The sequence below is a fragment of the Rhinopithecus roxellana genome, chromosome 15 (assembly GCF_007565055.1).
Source record: "Rhinopithecus roxellana isolate Shanxi Qingling chromosome 15, ASM756505v1, whole genome shotgun sequence".
Classification (NCBI taxonomy): Eukaryota; Metazoa; Chordata; class Mammalia; order Primates; family Cercopithecidae; genus Rhinopithecus; species Rhinopithecus roxellana.
In genome coordinates, this window is record NC_044563.1 from 128,467,667 (window position 1) to 128,487,420 (window position 19,754).

The window sequence follows — 19,754 nt, forward strand, 5'->3', positions numbered from 1 at the left end:
TCATTTCTCAGACCCAAAGCAACATTCCTAGTCTATCCCCAAGAAGGCAAGTAGGTGTTAGTCAAGAGCTAAACTTAGGCCAGTCCCAGGATCACATATGGACTTGCAGAAAAGCTACATCTGGTGGATTGGCGTATGCCCCCATGGCCACAGGGGCACCAGGTATGTGGGGATCATTGTGAGATCCTGCAGGTAGTTCCCAGCTCCCAAATTCTTCAGAGCTCTCACTACTTGCCTCTACTGCTTCATTTCTTCTTCATCACCTCACCTGCCCCACCATGCTGTCTACTGAGGCTGGTTGTGTAAAGATCACCCAATGATCACCTGATTGCCAGTACAATAATTTTCCCTGTCATTGTTTGGTGTCTTCATAGCATTCCATGTGGATTTCCAAAGCTTATGTCCTCAGCTCTCTACTCAACTTTCTGTCACTCCTCAGACAATCTCATCCATTCCATAGATCCAAATATAACTTGTATTCTGGAAGCTTCTCCATTGCATCTCCTGCCCAGGTAGTTCTCCTGAACCACTGGGCACTACCACTTGGATCTCTTGCTAAGCATCTCAAACTCTGGGTCCCCAAAATTGGATTCGTTTTTCTTCTTAAATGCCCTGTTTTCCTGAATAACATATCATAGTGTATAGAATCACCAATCTTGCAGTTAACCAAGCCAGGAAAATTTAAGAGATTGTTGATATATTTTATCTTATCTTCTACATCAAATTCATGCCAACTCCTTTCTGTCAATTCTACCTCGGAAATCTCTCTTGAATCTACCTCTTCCCCATCTTCATTGCCACTTCCTTAGTTCCACTACTCATCTCCCTCTTGTCTTATTGAAATGACCTCCTACTTGTCTCCATTTCTCTTATTTATACTAAGTACTATTCTAGTCCAATTTCTTCTTCCCCTGCCTCTAGAATCCTCTCCTTAGAGGAAAAAAGTCAGCATGCTATTATTCCCTTAAGTAAAGATCTTCTGGGAACTACCCAAATGTCCTTTAAATGATGAATGCTTAAACAAACTGGTACATCCATACCATGGAATACCACTGCACAATGAAAAGGAGTGAACTCTTGATGTACACTGCAATTTGGGTGAAACTCAGGGAAATTATGTTGACTGAAAAAAGTCAATCTTAAAAGAATACATGTTGCATAATTCTATTTATGTAACAGTTATGAAATAACTTAATTAGATGAAGGATATATTGCCAATTACCAAGCATTAGGGATAGGGGCATAGTGTGACTACAAATAGGAGACACAGGGGAATTTTGTGGCAATGGTAATCAACAAATACCATTCCCAAGATACTCAACAATCAAGTTGAAATCTAAATAAGTTCTATGGATTGTAGCAACATCAAGTTCTTGGTTTTGATATTGTGCTATAGTTGTATTGGAAGGGGCTGGGTAAATGGTGTATGAGACTTCGCTACACCTTTCTTTGCAGCCTCCTGCAGCCTGATCAACATGGAGAAACCCCATGTCTACTAAAAATACAAAATTAGCTGGGCATGATGGTGCATGTCTGTAATCCCAGCCACTCAGGAGGCTGAGACAGGAGAACCACTTGAATCTGGGAGGCGGAGGTTGTGGTGAGCCAAAATCACACCATTGCACTCCAGCCTGGGCAAGAAGAGCAAAACTCTGTCTCAAAAAAAAATTAAAAATTATACAATAAATACATAATTATTAAAAAATTAAAACACACAGCCAGGCGCGGTGGCTCACACCTGTAATCCCAGCACTTTGGGAGGCCGAGGCAGACAGATCAGCTGAGGTCAGGAGTTCAAGGCCAGCCTGGCCATCATTTAGTAGAAACCCCATCTATACTAAAAGTACAAAATTAGCCAGGCGTGGTGGGGCATGCCTGTAGTCCCAGCTACTCAGGAAGCTGAGGCAGGAGAATCGCTTGAACTCGGGAGGCAGAGTGAGCTGAGACTGTGCCATTGTACTCCAGCCTGGGCGACCAAGCAAGACTCAATCTCAAAAACAAAACAAAACAAAAAACACACACACAAGAAAAACCTTCACTGGCTCCCCATTTTTTACAGGACAAAATAAAACCTCCTTTGTTCAACATTCAACCTTTAGCAATGAGGCTTCACAGTATCTTTCCAGCCTTGCGTCCCACTGCTCTTCCTTTTATTCCCTTCATTTTTTCATTACAACGGTTGCGAACCCACGATGGGTCTTCAGTGTGACATTGAAGATACAGTGGTAAGCAAGATAGATGAGACCCGTGCCTTCAGAAACTGACAGTCTTTAGTGAAAGCCAATTTGGCAAGCAATTTTAGTGAAATGGGCCAAATGTTACACTTGGTACATGCAGCTATCTAATTATCAATACTCTCCTCATTCCTTTTCACTCATTCTGTTCCCTTTACCAAAAATGCCCTTCCCTGCAATAATAGACTTCCTCTCTCAACTCTTCTATGAGATCTTCCTATTAATCAATCATTCATCAAACATTTACTGAGCTCCAACTCTGTGCCAAGCCTTGTTTCATTAGAGCATTGGGGCTACAACTATGAACCACACAGCAAGACCTCTGCCTTCAAGTGTCTTATGTTAGTGGGAGAGACAGATGATCAATAGCCAAATAGGACGAATGCCAGCAATGAGCTGTAAGAGTGTGGCTGGACAGCTGCTTATGACTGGATGGGTCAGGGAAGTGCTCACCAAGTAGGAGATACTTAAACAAATACTGAAATGGCAAGAGCAAGCAGGGAAAAGCATTATAGATAAAGGTGAAAACTGGTTCAATGTCTTAAAAGGGAAACACTTGGGCTGTTTAAGGAACAGAAAGGTTAGTGTGCTGAAGCAATGTGAGAGGTAGAGGCAGATAATGGAGTCCAGAAAGTCAGAAAGGTGGACGAGGCCCATTTTGAGGGGCATTTGTAAGTCAGGATGGTGGGTTTTGATTTTATTCCATGTACAACAGCAAGACTCTGGAGGGGTTGAAGCAGGGGAGGAGCATATCAGAGTCAACCCTCTGACAGGTGTAGAGAGAAGAAATTGTAAGGTGGGGGACAAGAGAAAGCAGAAAAAATCTAAAATTGGCACGCTAACATCACAATTAAAAGAACTAGAGAAGCAAGAGCCAACAAATTCAACAGCAGAAAGCAAGAAACAACTAAGATCAGAGCAGAACTGAAGGAGATAGAGACACAAAAAACACTTCAAAAAATCAATGAATCCAGTAGCTGTTTTTTTTAAAAAGATCAACAAAATTGATAGACTGCTAGAAAGACTAATAAAGAAGAAAAGAGAGAAGAATCAAATAGATACAATAAAAGCTGATAAAGGGGATATCACCACCGACCCCACAGAAATACAAACTACCATCAGAGAAGACTATAAACACCTCTACGCAAATCAACTAGAAAATCTAGAAGAAACGGATAAATTCCTGGACACATACACCCTCCCAAGAGTAAACCAGGAAGAAATTGAATATCTGAATAGACCAATAACAGACTCTGAAATTGAGGCAGTAATAGCTTACCAACCAAAAAAAAAGTCCAGGACCAGATGGATTCACAGCCAGATTCTACCAGAGGTACAAAGAAGAGCTAGTACCATTCCTTCCGAAACTATTCCAATCAATAGAAAAAGAGGGAATCCTCCCTAACTCATTTTATGAGGCCAGCATCATCCTGATACCAAAGCCTGGCAGAGACACAACAAAAAAGAGAATTTGAGACCAATATCCCTGATGAATATCAATGTGAAAATCCTCAATAAAATATTGGCAAACCGAATCCAGCAGCACATCAAAAAGCTTATCCACTATGATCAAGTTGGCTTCATCCCTGGGATGCAAGGCTGGTTCAACATACACAAATCAATAAAGATAATCCATCACATAAACAGAACCATCGACAAAAACCACATGATTGTCTCAATAGAATCAGAAAAGGCCTTTGACAAAATTCAGCCATTCATGCTAAAAACTCTCAACAAACTAGGTATTGCTGGAATGTATCTCAAAATAATAAGAGCTATTTGAGACAAACCCACAGCCAATATCATACTGAATGGGCAAAAACTGGAAGCATTCCCTTTGAAAACTGGCACAAGACAGGGATGCCCTCTCGCACCACTCCTATTCAATGTAGTGTTGGAAGTTCTGGCCAGGGCAATCAAGAGAAAGAAATAAAGGGTATTCAATTAGGAAAAGAGGAAATCAAATCATCCCTGTTTGCAGATGACATGATTGTAAAGATAGAAAACCCGATCATCTCAGCCCAAAATCTCCGTAAGCTGATAAACAACTTCAGCAAAGTCTCAGGATACAAAATCAATGTGCAAAAATCACAAGCATTCTTATACACCAGTAACAGACAAACAGAGAGCCAAATCGTGAGTGAACTCCCATTCACAATTGCTACAAAGAGAATAAAATACTTAGGAATGCAACTTACAAGGGATGTGAAGGACCACTTCAAGGAGAACTACAAACCACTGCTCAAGGAAGTAAAAGAGGACACAAACAAATGGAAGATCATTCCATGCTCATGGATAGGAAGAATCAATATCGTCAAAATGGCCATACTGCCCAAGGTAATTTGTAGATTCAATGCCATCCCCATCAAGCTACCAATGACTTTCTTCTTCACAGAACTGGAAAAAACTACTTTAAAGTTCATATGGAACCTAAAAAGAGCCTGCATTGCCAAGACAGTCCTAAGCCAAAAGAACAAACCTGGAGGCATCACACTACCTGACTTCAAACTATACTACAAGGCTACAGTAACCAAAATAGCATGGTACTGGTACGAAAACAGAGATATAGACCAATGGAACAGAATAGAGGCCTCAGAAATAATACCACACATCTACAACCATCTGATCTTCGACAAACCTGACAAAAACAAGAAATGGGGAAGGGATTACCTATTTAATAAACTGGCTAGCCATATGTCGAAAGCTGAAACTGGATCCCTTCGTTACAACTTATACAAAAATTAATTCAAGATGGATTAAAGACTTAAATGTTAGACCTAAAACCATAAAAACCCTAGAAGAAAACCTAGGCAATACAATTCAGGACGTAGGCATGGGCAAGGACTTCATGACTAAAACAGCAAAAGCAATGGCAACAAAAGCCAAAATTGACAAATGGGATTAATTAAATGAAAGAGCTTCTGCACAGCAAAAGAAACTACCATCAGAGTGAACAGGCAACCTACAGAATGGGCGAAAATTTTTGCAATCTACCCATCTGACAAAGGGCTAATATCCAGAATCTACAAAGAACTTAAATTTACAAGAAAAAGGCAAACAACCCTATCAAAATATGGGCAAAGCATATGAACAGACACTTCTCAAAAGAAGACATTTATGCAGACAACAGACACATGAAAACATGTTCATCATCACTGGTCATCAGAGAAATGCAAATCAAAACCACAATGAGATACCATCTCACACCAGTTAGAATGGTGATCATTAAAAAGTCAGGAAACAACAGATGCTGGAGAGGATGTGGAGAAATAGGAATATTGCACTGTTGCTGGGAGTATAAACTAGTTCAACCATTGTGGAAGACAGTGTGGTGATTCCTCAAGGATCTAGAGCTAGAAATACCATTTGACCCAGTGATCCCATTACTGGGTATATACCCAAAGGATTATAAATGATGCTACTATAAAGACACATGCACACGTATGTTTATTGCAGCACTATTCACAATAGCAAAGACTTGGAACCAACCCAAAAGTCCATCAGTGATAGACTGGATTAAGAAAATGTGGCACATATACACCATGGAATACTATGCAGCCATAAAAAAGGATGAGTTCATGTTCTTTGCAGGGACATGGATGAGGCTGGAAACCATCATTCTGAGCAAACCATCAGAAGGACAGAAAACCAAACGCCACATGTTCTCACTCATAGATGGGAACTGAACAGTGAGAACACTTGGACACAAGGTGGGGAACATCACACACTGGAGCCTGTTGTGGGATGGGGGGCAGGGGGAGGGATAGCACTGGGAGAAGTACCTAATGTAAATGACAGGTTGATGGGTGCAGCCGGCCAGCATGGCGCATGTATACCTATGTAATGAGCCTGCACGTTGTGCACATGTACCCTAGAACTTAAGTATAATAATAATGATAATAAAAGAAATTGTAAGGTGGGGGAAATGGGCAGGAGAAGAATCAGAGAAAAATTAGGAGGCAAGAGATGCTGGTGACTCCAAGGTGGCTCCCTAAGGCCTTGTTCTCAATGATGATGTCTTATTGTCACCTTGGTTTAGGATTCATTGTTTATATGCCTGCCTTCCTGTCTAGGTGTTCCTGATAGAGGAGAGGGAACATGTGTTATTCTTTTTTGCCTCTTTCATGCCCAGCAAGCACAGTAGTGTCTTTATTTTCCAACCTTCATTTTAGGTTCAGGGAATACATGTGCAAGTTTGTGACATGGGTAAATTGCAGGTCACGCAGCTTTGGTGTACAGATTATTTCATCACCCAGGTAATGAGCATAGTACCCAATAGACAGTTCTTATTATCCTCACCCTCCTGCTACCCTTCATCCTCAAGTAGGTCCTGGCGTCTGTTGTTCCTTCTGCTTGTCCATGTGTCCTCAATGTTTAGTTCCCACTTCTAAGTGAGAACATGCAGTTTTCAAATTTCTGTTCCTATGTAAATTCACATAAGATAATGGCCTCCAGCACCATCCTTGTGGCTACAAAGGACACGATTTTGTTCTTTTTTATAACTGCATAGTATTCCATGGTGTATATGTATCACATTTTCTTTATCCAGTCCACTGTTGATGGGCATCTAGGTTAATTCCATGTCTTTGCTATTGTGAATATTACTGTGATAAACATACGCATGCATGTGTCTATGTGGTAGAACGATTTCTATTCCTTTGGGTATATACCCAGGAATGGGATTGCTAGGTGGGATGCTAGCTCTATTTTTAAGTTATTTGAGGAACCTCCAAACTGCTCTCCACAATGGATGAACTAATTTGCATTCCCACCAGCAGTGTATAATCATTACTATTCTCCACAACCTCACCAGCATCTGTTATTTTCCAACTTTTTAATAGTAGCCATTCTGACTGGTGTGAGATGCTATCTCATTGGGGTTTTGATTTTAATTTCTTTGATAATTAGTGATATGGACATTTTTTTCCTATGCTTGTTGGCCATGTGCATGTCTTCTTTTGAAAAGTGTCTATTCAGGTCTTTTGCTCATTTTTTAATGAGGTCATTTGTTGTTTGCTTGTAAATTTAAGTTCCTTATAGATTCTGGATGCTAACATTCAGACTTTTGTCGAACATATAATTTGCAAATATTTTCAACTCTGTAGGTTTTCCGTTTACTCTGTTGATAGGTTTTTCTTGTTTATTTGCTTGCTTTTTGCTGTATGTAAACTCTTTAATTCGGTCCCACTTGTCAATTTTTGTTATTGTTGCAACTGCTTTGGAGTCTTCATCATAAAATCTTTGCCAAGACCTATGTCCAAAATGCTATTTCCAAGGTTTTTCTGTTGAGTTTTTATAGGTTTAGGTTTTATATTAAAATTTTTAATTCATCCTGAATTGGTTTTTGTATATGGTGAAAGGAAGGGGTCCAGTTTCATTCTTCTGCATAGAGCTAACCAGTTATCCCAGCACCATATATTGAATAGGAGGTCCTTTCCCCATTGCTTGTATTTGTCAACTTTGTCAAAGATCAGATGGTTGTAAGCATGTGGCTTTATATCTGGGTGCTCTATTCTTTTCCATTGACCTATGTAACTGTTTTGTACCAGTACCATCATGTTCTGGTTACTGTAGTTTTATAGAATAAAGTCAGCTGGTGTGATGTCTCCAGCTTTGTTCTTTTTTATTAGGATTGCTTTCACAATTTGGGCTCTTTTTGGTTTAGAATCGTTTTTTCTAATTCCGTGAAAAACGTCATTGGTAGCTTGATAGAAATAGCATTGAATCTGTACATTGCTTTGGGCAGTACGGCCATTTTAACAATATTGATTCTTCCTATCCATGAGCATGGGATGTTTTTTCATTTGTTTGTATTATCTCTAATTTCTTTCAGCAGTGTTTTGTAATTCTTGTTGTAAACAAATGTTTGTGTTCTCTCTTTTTCATTTGTTTGTGTGAGCTCTGATTTATTTCAGCAGTGTTTTAGAATTTTCATTGTAGAGATCTTTCACCTCCCTAGATAGCTGTATTCCTAGGTATTTTATTCTTTTTGTGGCTATTGTAAATGGGATTACATTCTTGATTTGTTTCTCAGCTTGGACAATATTGGTATATAGAAATACTACCAATTTTGTACATTCATTTTGTATCCTGAAACTTTGCTGAAGTTGTTTATCAGATCTAGGAGCCTTTAGGCAGAGACGACGGGAATCTCTAGGTATGGAATCATATCATTGGCAATCAGAGAGAGTTTTACTTCCTCTATCCCTACTTGGATGGCTTTTATTCCTTTCTCTTGCCTGATTGCTATGGCAAGAACTTCCAGTACTATGTTATATAGGAGTGGTGGGAGTGGGCATCCTTGTCTTGTTCCAGTTCTGAAGGGGAATTATTCCAGCTTTTGCCCATTCAGTATGATGTTGGCTGTGGGTCTGTCACAGATAGCTATTATTATTTTTAGGTATGTTCCTTTAATGCATAGCTTGTTGAGGGTTTTTAATGAGAAGATGTTTAATTTTATTGAAAGCCTTTTCTGCTTCTATTGAGATCATGTGGTTTCTGTTGTTAATCCAGTTTATGTGATGAATCATATTTATTGATTTGTATATGTTGAACCAACATTGCATCCCAATGATTAAAGCCTACTTGATTATGGTGGATTAGCTTTTTGATGTGCTGCTGGATTCAACTGGTTAGTGTTTTGTTGAGTATTTTTGCATGTATGTTAATCAAGGATATTAGCCTGAAGTTTTTTTTTTCATTGTGTCTCTGCCAGGTTTTGGTATGAGAATGATGCTGGCCTCACAGTGAGTCAGGGAGGAGTCCCTCCTCCTCAACTTGCTGCAATAGTTTCAGTAGAATTGGTCTAGCTCTTCCTTACATATCTGGTAGAATTCAGCCATGAATCCATCTGGTTCAGGCTTTTTCTGGTTGGTAGGCTTTTTATTACTGCTTCAGCTTTGGAACTCATTATTGTGGTCTGTTCAGGGTCTCAATTTCTTCCTGGTCCAATCTTGGGAGGTTATATGTTTCCAGGAATTTATCCACTTCTTCTAGGTTTTCTAGTTTTTATGCACAGAGGTGTTCATAGTAGTCTCTGAGGGTTTTTTTAATATTTCTTTGGGGTCAATGGTAATGTCCCCATTGTCATTTCTGATTGTGTATATTTGGATCTTTTCTCTGTTTTTCTTTATTATCCTAGTTTGTAGTATATCAATTTTATTGTTTCAGAAAACAAACTTTTGGTTTTGTTAATCTGTTGTATAGTTTATTTGTGCCTCAATTTCGTTCAGTTCAGCTCTGATTTTGGTTATTTCTTTTCTTCTGTGAGCTTTGGGGTTGGTTTTCTCTTGTTTTTCTGGTTCCTCGAGGTGTGATGTTAGGTTATTAAATTGAGATCTTTCTAACTTTTTGATGTGGGCAGTTAGCACTGTAAACTTTCTTCTTAACACTGCTCTAGATGTATCCCAGAGATTCTACTATGTTGTATCTTTCGTGCATATGCACAGACCTCACTGCCATACTATCACTGGACAAGTACTCCACCACCCCACTGCCACCAGTATCCAAGTGTGCATGCCAACTCTGCTGTGCCACTGCACTGCCACCCTCCTGTACCTGCAGGTGGATGTAATGTATCTTTTCATTAGTTTCAAAGAATTTCTTGATTTCTGCCTTAATTTCTTTGTTTACCCAAAAGGCCTTCAGGAGCAGGTTGTTTAATCCATATAATTGTATAGTTTTGAGAGATCTTCTTGGTACTGATTTTTTATTGTACTGTAGTCCAGGAGTGTTGTTGGTATGATGTCAGGTTTTTTTCCTTAATTTATTGAGAATTGCTTTATAGCTGAGCATGTGGTTGATTTTAGAGTATATGTCATGTGCTTTTGGGTGGAGTGTTATGTAGATGTCTGTTAGGTCCATTTGGTCAAGTTTGAGTTTAGGTCCTGAATATCTTTGTTAGTTTTCTACCTCATTGACCTGCCCAATACTGTCAGTGGGGTGTTGAAGTCTCCTGCTATGATTGTGTGATTATCTAAGTCTCTTTGCAGGTCTCTAAGAACTTCTCTTACAAATCTGGGTGCTCCAGTGTTGGGAATACATGTATTTAGGTTAAGTCCTTTGTCAAATTGAACGCTTTATCATTATGTAATGCCCTTCTTTGTCCTTTTTTATCATTGTTGGTTTAAAGACAGTTTTGTGGAAAAAAGGAATAGCAACCCCTGCTATATTTTAATATAAAACTTTTTTTTTTTTTTGGTTTGTTTTCCATTTGCTTGATAGATTTTTCTCCATCCCTTTACTTTGGCCCAGTGGGTGTCACGCATGTGAGATGGGTCTCTTGAAGACAGCATAGAGTTAGGCCTTGCTTCTTTATCTGACTTGCTACTCAGCACTTTTTAAGTGGGGCATTTAGCCCATTTATATTCAAGGTTAATATTGATGTGTGCCGATTTGATCCTGTCATGATATGGTTACACAGTTGTTATCTAGGCTTGATTGTGTAGTTGCTTTATAGTGTCAATGGTCTATTACGTAAGTGTGTGTGTTTTTATGGTGGCCAGTAACAGCCACTCATTTCCATGTTTAGGACTCCCTTAAAGACCTCTTACAAGGCTGGTCTGATGATAACTAATTCCCTTAGCATTGCTTGTCTAGAAAGGATTTTACTTCTCTTTCACTTATGAAGTTTAGTTTGGCTGGATATAAAATTCATGGTCAAAATTTCTTTAAGAATGCTAAATATAGGCCTCCAATCTTTTCTAGCTAATAGGGTTTCTGCTGAAAGCTCCCCTGTTAGCCTGATGGGGTTCCCATTGTAGGTGACCTGCTCCTTCTTTCTAACTGCCTGTAATATTTTTTTCTTTCACATTGACCTTGGAGAATCTGAATTACCATGTGTCTTGAGGATGGTCATCTTGTATATTTTACAGGGGTTCTCTAAATTTCCTGAATTTCAATGTCAATCTCTCTAGAAAGGCTGGGGAAATTTTTGTGGACAATATCCTCAAATATGTTTTCCAAGTTGCTCACTCACTCTCCTCCTTTTTCAGGAATGCCAATGAGTCATAGGTTTGGTCTCTCTTTACACAATCCCGTATTTCTCAGGGGCTTTCTTCACTCTTTTTTCTTTATTTTTGTCTGCTGAGTTGGTTTAAATAGACATTCTTTGAGCTCTGAGATTCTTTCCTCAGCTTTGTCTATTCTGCTGTTAATATTTATGATTGTATTACAAAATTCTTGTGAGTTGTTCAGCGCTATCAGATCAATTTGGTTTTTTCTTCAAATGGCTATTTTGTCTTTCAGCTCTTGCAAAATTTTACTGGATTCCTTGGATTGGGTTTCAACTTTCTTCTGAATCTCGATGATCTTTGTTGCCATCCAAATTCTGAATTCTATGTCTGTCATTTCAACCATTTCAGCCTAGCTAAGAACTATTGCTGGGGAACTACTGTGGTCTTTTGGAGATAAGAAGACACTCTGGCTTTTGAGTTGCCAGAGTTCTTGCACCAGTTCTTTCTCATCTCTGTGAACTGATGTTCCTTTGATGTTTGAAATTGCTGTCTTTTGAATGGGGCTTTTTGCTTATATATCCTTGATGCCCTTGAGGGTTTGATTGTGGTATAAGTTGGGTTCAGTCTCCTGGCTTCATTTCTGGATGACTTCAGGGAGCCAAAGCTCAGTTTAGCACTCCTGGCCTGTGTTCTATAACCCTGAAGGGCTGGGACCAGGCCCACAGCTTCTTTGTTCTCTGGTCCCTCAAGGTTAAGCACCTGCTGCACTGGAGGGGCTGAGGTGTTCCCAGTCCACTGGCCATAACACTCTGCTTGGGGGTGCTGGCAAAAAGTGCTTCATCAGAGTGGTGGCAGCAGGGTCCATGCTCATGAACATGTGCTAGCAACAGCAGGACAGTGGCATGGCAGTGTTTGCATGTGTGCACTGGTGGCAGCAGAGCAGCAGTGTCCATGAATGCACATGCACCAGTAATTGCAGTATAGTGGAATCCACCTGCATCTACAGGGGGGTGGCAGTGCAGTGGCACAGCAGAGTTGGCATGCACACTTGGGTACTGGTGGCAGTGGGGTGGTGGAGACCATGAGTGTGTACTTGTCCAGTGATGGCATGGCAGTGAGATCTGTGCATATGCACCAGTGGCAGCAGGGTGGCAAGGTCCACCCCCACACACCTGCAAACCAACAGGAGGAGGCTCCAAGTGAGTGCATGCCAATGCTGGCCCATCTGCAGAAGCTCTCCAAAGGTTATATAGAGTGTGCTCATGAAGGAGATATGGTGGTGGCTCCTGGTAGATGCCCTAGTTGGGTATCTAAGGCTGTACGGCAAGTGGGCACAGCCAAGCAGGAACCCAAGGAGAGGCAAGCAGACATGGGGGTGCTCAGACATGGGGGTTGCCCATCCACCAGGCAACATAGCCCTGCTCTGTCCAGGTCTGATAGTCAACAAAGGTCACAGGCACCTAGAGGAGCATGGTGAACCTTGGAGGATACGGGTTCCTGAATATACTCCACTGCACCCATTCCTGCCCCAAATCCTCTGGGCTCTGCATGGCTAGAGGCCTATCTCCACTAACTCCCCACATAGCTCTCGCTGCCAGCTCAAATGCCCGTGGGGTCATGGGGTCTCATGCAGCTAGGATTCCAGAGGTCCACGGTGAGAGTGGGCCACTCCACACCTATTTAACTCACTGCTTCTCCAGGAACTTCTTGTGGCCAGAAATGAGTCCTGGTGCTCAGCAACCCCATGCAGGGTCCCCAATGACCTCCCCACTTCAGCCCAGGGCCTGCATCCTCCCTCTGTCTGTCCCCCATCTGCTGCTCTCAATGCCTTCCTCCTAAAGATCTGGGAGTGTGCTGGTCTGCTTGATGGTCTTGTCTCTTAGTGAAAGAAGGTTTTCCTGGTTGCATCTAGTTGGCCATCTTGACTCCAATCTCAATAGTTTCTTAAGTAAAATTGCACTGAATACTTACGTCCAGCTAGAGGAGGCAGGAAAGAGGATCCAAAAATGCTTTACAAAGCAAATGGCATTTGAAATAGTCCATGAAGGATGAGAAAAAATTGGACACATGGAAATGGGAGGATGGAGGGAACACATGATGAAAAGAACAAAGATGAAAAATCAGTAAATGTTGGGGATGAGGCTGGAATGTAGTGATGTAAGAATCAGTCTAGAGGAAAAATAATTGGAAAAGTTAGAAAAAGTGGGTTAGGGTAAAATTATGGCAGGTTCCTGAAGGTTAAACCAAAGAACTAGTCCTTAATTTTGAGGACAATGGGGAAGCTATTGAATGTTTTTGAGCAGAAGAATGATGAAATTTGAACTCTATCTCAGAAAAACTAAAACTGGACTGGGAAAGAGAGGAGATGGAAAAGTGGAGAATGGGGTGCAGGATTCAAGGTAAAAGGTAGTGAGAGTCACTTGGCCAGCCTGTGCCCTTCTCTAGCTGAAGCAATGAGTTATCTCTGAAAGTCCTCACTCACACCAGCTTTTCAGGGTTTTAAGAGCACAACATTTTATAGGGTCACCACACTTTATGCATTTCCTGTGTCTTAAGCCATTTGTGCTACTATAACAAAATACCTGAGACTGAGCAACTTACAAAGAACAGAAATGTATTTCCTCACAAATTCTGGAAGCTGAGAAGTCCAAGATCAAGGTGCTGGCATCTGGTGAGCATTTCTTGCTTCATACTCACACGTGGAAGGGCAAGACACAAAGAAAAGGCTAGCAAATCCACTCCCTCAAGCCTTTTTATAAGGTCCCTAAACCCACTCATGAGGGAGGAGCCTCATGACCTAATCGCCTCTTAAAGGACCCGCCTCTTAATACGATCGTACTGGCCATTAAGCCTCTACACCTGAATTTTGGAGTCAAAACCATCATTCAAACCATAGCATTCCTGAAAGCACAGGGTAAGGGGGTCGAATACTGTTTCAAGAGAAGTGTAGCCCAGCCTATTCCACCTGGTTTCCTGACAGAATCGGAGTAAAGTTGAAAAGGGTTAAGAAAGAAGTAACCTGCAAAAGGCAGACTTGGCCACTGTGAAGCCCCCAGGGACAGGCAGGGATGCAGGGCCAGCCTGCTTGCTCCAGTCTGGGGATTTGTCTTTCCATTTGTATTTCCTTCCAGGAGTGTAAATATGTTTTCTTCTCTTGGTCTCTGGTTTGCCGTGATTCCCAGCTCATCCCACTGGATTGGGTTATTTGCTGTGTCGGGTTGTGTTTCCCTAATGCGTCTAGCTGTTTCACTTCTTGCCTTCTCCTTATGTGCAGTCTCTCGCTCATGGAGCTCCTCTCTCCCATGGTGGTGTTCCCCACATCGGCTGTGAATACAACTCTTATTCGTCCTCCTCCCTGCCCTCCCCATCCTACCACTTCCCACTCCTACCCTCTTCCATTTATGCTTCACTAGCCTCAGCAAGAGGAAAGAAACCAATATTTCACATTTATTTAGCGCTATTACAGACCAAGCACCATGCTCAACCATTTAGATATCTAATATAATTCCACTCTCATGGCAAGTCTGTAAAATAGGCTTAATTATTGTTCCCATTTAACAGTTGAGAAAACTGATGTTGATAGAGCTTACACAATTTACCTGTGGTTGCACAGCTTGAAGCCAGAATTGGACCCAGATCAGTACAACCCCAAATTGTCATCTGCAGCACCCAATGCTTTAATAACCATAAAAATCTATAAAAAGGTTAGTTTTAAAACATTTCCACATAAATCATTATAGAGTCATTATAGAATCAGTCCTTCTCACACAATCTCTTTCTTGTCCCTTCTTCTCCATGAGATAACAATTAGTCTGATGTTGATATGTATCCCTTCCGTATGTTTTTAAACTTTTACCATGCATAGAAGTATCCGAAATCACATATAGTATTTTTTTTCTTTCTTTTAAGTCACAAATGGTTTTATACCAGGTATATTCTTTTGCTATTTCCTTTTTTTATTTGACATTATATATTTGAGATTTATCCATGGTAATAAATTTGATCTAATCTATTTTTAAAACAATATTTCATTTTATGAATATAGTACATCATTTCTAATACTTTGTTATTACAGTCTGCATTCTAATACTTAGCTCTATGTGCCATGTCTTATTTAGCATGTATACCTATGATATGGGAGGTGGGCAGGGAAGCGCTGGGAGAAGAAGAGCTGGCAAGGGCTCCACCCTCGGGCCTATGCCCATGGACCTAGGTAAGGACAGGCGCTTCTGTTTTCATACCCAAATGTTGCATTTCCCAAGACCACCCTGGCCCGCCATACTCCCATCCTGTGCCTATAAAAACCCTAAGACCCTAGCGAGAAGAGACACAAGTGGCTGGACATCGAGAGGAACACATCGGCGGAAGCACATACAAGCACACACAAGCAGCTGGACGTCCAGAGGCTGTCGAGAGGAGCATGCTGGCGGAAGAACACACAGGCAGGCCATTGACCCTCTGAACAAAGCGGAGTTTGGCTGGGCAGACAGAGGAGAACCCGGCTGCTGGGCAGCCTGACTCCAGGGGAAAACCATCTCCCTTCTGGCTCCCCCATCTGCTGAGAACTACTTCCACTCAATAAAACCTTGCACTCATTCTCCAAGCACATGTGTGATCTGATTCTTCCAGTACACCAAGGCAAAAAACCCCAGGATACAGAAAGCCCTCTGTCCTTGCAATAAGGCAGGGGTCTAATTGAGCTGAGTAACACAAGCCACCTATGGACGGCTAAACTAAAATAGCACCCCGTAACACACGCCCAATGGGGCTTCATCTGCAAACATTCACCCCCAGACACTGCTGTGGGGTCAGAGCCCCACAACCTGCCCGTCTGCATGCTCCCCATAGAGGTTTGAGCAGGGGGGCACCAAAGAAGCGAGCCGCACCCCCATTGCACACCCTGCAAGGGGGACAAGGAAACTTTTTCCATTTTACCTAGAAATAAGATTTCTCTGTTGTAGGGTATAAGTTTTTTTGTTTATTTGTTTGTTTGTTTGTTTGTTTTGACAGAGTCTTACTCTGTCACCCATGCTGGAGTGCAGTGATGCAATCTCGGTTCACGCAACCTTCATCGCCTGGGTTCAAACGATTCTCCTGCCTCAGCCTCCTGAGTAGCTGGGACTATAGGTGCACGCCAACATGCCTGGCTAATTTTTGTATTTTTAGTAGAGACGGGGTTTCACCGTGTTGGCCAGGATGGTCTCGATCTCTTGACCTCGTGATCCACCCGCCTTGGCCTCCCAAGTGCTGGGATTACAGGCATGAGCCACCATGCCCGGCCAGGTATTTCCATTTTTTGTTTTATTTTAATTTCCTGCAGTCTGTCTTCAAAGTGGTAGTATGAGTTTATACCCCCACTGGCATTCCACATTCTCACTATCACTTGGCATTATCAAATTCAGAAGCAAATATGTCATAATCTAGACAGTGGTCCACGGATGCATTATGTTATTTTGTGGCATCTGCTGATAACACAAAACCTAGATGAGTGTGATAGATGAAATCCAGGCATCCAGATTAAAAGTAACCGCAACAGAAATTGACCAAATTAACAAAATTTAATGTAATGGAGATAGATTAAAGTGTAAAAATAAAAGATCACTTTCACATGCACAGGATAGACAGATCTGACTTAGTGACAGCCTCAGCATAAAGTAATCAGGGGTGGAGTGGGGTAAGGATGGATTTGGTTAACCAGAATCTTAATATGAATGATTAATATAATACCTATTTATAATAAAGAAGTGAATGCCATCTGTACCAGACAGGGTTCTTGGGTTGCATACAACAGAAGCTGATTTTGACTAACTTAAGTAGAAAACAGAAAACTATCTCTGCACAGAAAGTTAGCAAAAGGCTACAGAGTCTTGACTGGGAAATGAGATTGGGAAAAAGACTGGGAAATGAGAAAAATCCTCAAGGACCAAGGAAAAAGAAGCCACAATGAGAGATGGGGTAGCAAGAATGACAGGTCCTGGGCCCCCACTATAAACAGAGAGGCAGGTCCAAGGCAAGAGAAACATTGTTCCTGCGAGGTCCTGAGCTGGCCAGGCCCGACCTGAGCTGAAGTTCTCAGTGCCCACCTCGCTCTGTAAAGCAACACAGTTCCAAATGGAGCATTCAGAAGAGGCATCTCTGGGAAACCTGGCTTTCACTGGACACTTTGAAAGCTACTGCCAAGGGCATTCAGTCCTGGTCGAAGAGACCTGCCTCTTGTTAACCCACAAAATAGAAAGAGGGACAATTAGTACAAGTTTCAAAGAGACTGAGTTGAGATCAGTATGACCAGGGACTTTCTAATAAATGGAGCATTCAGCAATGGATATAGCAGACGTCCATGGTTTTGAGCTTGCTGGCCACTGCAACTGTTCAAGACAAGACTGAATACCCTCTCTCCTTTCTGCCCGTGGACACCGCCGAAGAAGCATCATTAAAGTCTCTCTTCTCCCTGCCGTCATGTCTAAGTCAGAGTCTCCTAAAGAGCCCGAACAGCTGAGGAAGCTCTTCATTGGAGGGTTGAGCTTTGAAACAACTGATGAGAGCCTGAGGAGCCATTTTGAGCAATGGGGAACACTCACGGACTGTGTGGTAATGAGAGATCCAAACACCAAGCGTTCCAGGGGCTTTGGGTTTGTCACATATGCCACTGTGGAGGAGGTGGATGCAGCTATGAATGCAAGCCCACACAAGGTGGACGGAAGAGTTGTGGAACCAAAGAGAGCTGTCTCAAGAGAAGATTCTCAAAGACCAGGTGCCCACTTAACTGTGAAAAAGATATTTGTTGGTGGCACTAAAGAAGACACTGAAGAACATCACCTAAGAGATGATTTTGAACAGTATGGGAAAATTGAAGTGATTGAAATCATGACTGACCAAGGCAGTGGCAAGAAAAGGGGCTTTGCCTTTGTAACCTTTGACGACCATGACTCCGTGGGTAAGATTGTCATTCAGAAATACCATACTGTGAATGGCCACAACTATGAAGTTAGGAAAGCCCTGTCAAAGCAAGAGATGGCGAGTGCTTCATCCAGCCAAAGAGGCTGAAGTGGTTCTGGAAACTTTGGTGGTGGTCGTGGAGGTGGTTTCGGTGGGAATGACAACTTCGGTCGTGGAGGAAACTTCCGTGGTCGTGGTGGCTTTGGTGGCAGCTGTGGTGGTGGTGGATATGGTGGCAGTGGGGATGGCTATAATGGATTTGGTAATGATGGAAGCAATTTTGGAGGTGGTGGAAGCTACAATGATTTTGGCAATTACAACAATCAGTCTTCAAATTTTGGACCCATGAAGGGAGGAAATTTTGGAGGCAGAAGCTCTGGCCCCTATGGCGGTGGAGGCCAATACTTTGCAAAACCACGAAACCAAGGTGGCTATGGCAGTTCCAGCAGCAGCAGTAGCTATGGCAGTGGCAGAAGATTTTAATTAGGAAACAAAGCTTAGCAGGAGAGGAGAGCCAGAGAAGTGACAGGGAAGCTACAGGTTACAACAGATTTGTGAACTCAGCCAAGCACAGTGGTGGCAGGGCCTAGCTGCTACAAAGAAGACATGTTTTAGACAAATACTCATGTGTATGGGCAAAAAACTCGAGGACTGTATTTGTGACTAATTGTATAACAGGTTATTTTAGTTTCTGTTCTGTGGAAAGTGTAAAGCATTCCAACAAAGGGTTTTAATGTAGATTTTTTTTTTGCACCCATGCTGTTGATTGCTAAATGTAATAGTCTGATCGTGACGCTGAATAAATGTCTTTTTTTAATGTGCTGTGTAAAGTTAGTCTACTCTGAAGCCATCTTGGTAAATTTCCCCAACAGTGTGAAGTTAGAATTCCTTCAGGGTGATGCCAGGTTCTATTTGGAATTTATATACAACCTGCTTGGGTGGAGAAGCCATTGTCTTCGGAAACCTTGGTGTAGTTGAACTGATAGTTACTGTTGTGACCTGAAGTTCACCATTAAAAGGGATTACCCAAGCAAAATCATGGAATTACTGGTTATAAAAGTGATTGTTGGCACATCCTATGCAATATATCTAAATTGAATAATGGTACCAGATAAAATTATAGATGGGAATGAAGCTTGTGTATCATCCATTATCATGTGTAATCAATAAACGATTTAATTCTCTCAAGAAAAAAAAAAAAAAGACTGAATACCCTCTGATGAGATATAAGGGAGGAGATGGCTACATTCCCAGGAAAGAGACTGGATGACCTGTGGGGTCCCTCTCAATTCCTTGACTGGTGAATCCTTTCCTACAAATGAATATTCTTTTATTGTCATTTCCCACCCCGCTATTGGCTTGATCAGATATCCTGGTGCCTCCTTGGTGGCCTCATGGGGCCTTGTTCTTATTGTTGATGTCTCACTTGTCACCTTCGTTTAAGGTCCATTGTTTATGTGCCTGCCTTCCTGACTAGGCATGGTGGATGGAAGACAGGTTGAATTGTTATGTAGATATACGACCATGAATGCAAAAGCATCTATAACCATCCTTGAAAACAATTAGTATTATTCTCTTAGTACTATTTTTAATTCATTGTTCTATGATAAACATCATAATCACACTAGAA

General features: G+C 41.6%; 1 protein-coding gene across 1 annotated transcript; it reads left to right on the forward strand.

The window, feature by feature from the left end:
* The first annotated feature begins 17,589 nt into the window (after positions 1 to 17,589).
* Positions 17,590 to 19,309, forward strand: LOC104672408 (heterogeneous nuclear ribonucleoprotein A1). The gene is given in 2 exon segments (XM_010376209.2): positions 17,590 to 18,586; positions 18,589 to 19,309. Coding segments are annotated over 2 exon segments (1,068 nt in total). The 5' UTR covers positions 17,590 to 17,644; the 3' UTR covers positions 18,715 to 19,309.
* The last annotated feature ends 445 nt before the right edge of the window (positions 19,310 to 19,754 follow it).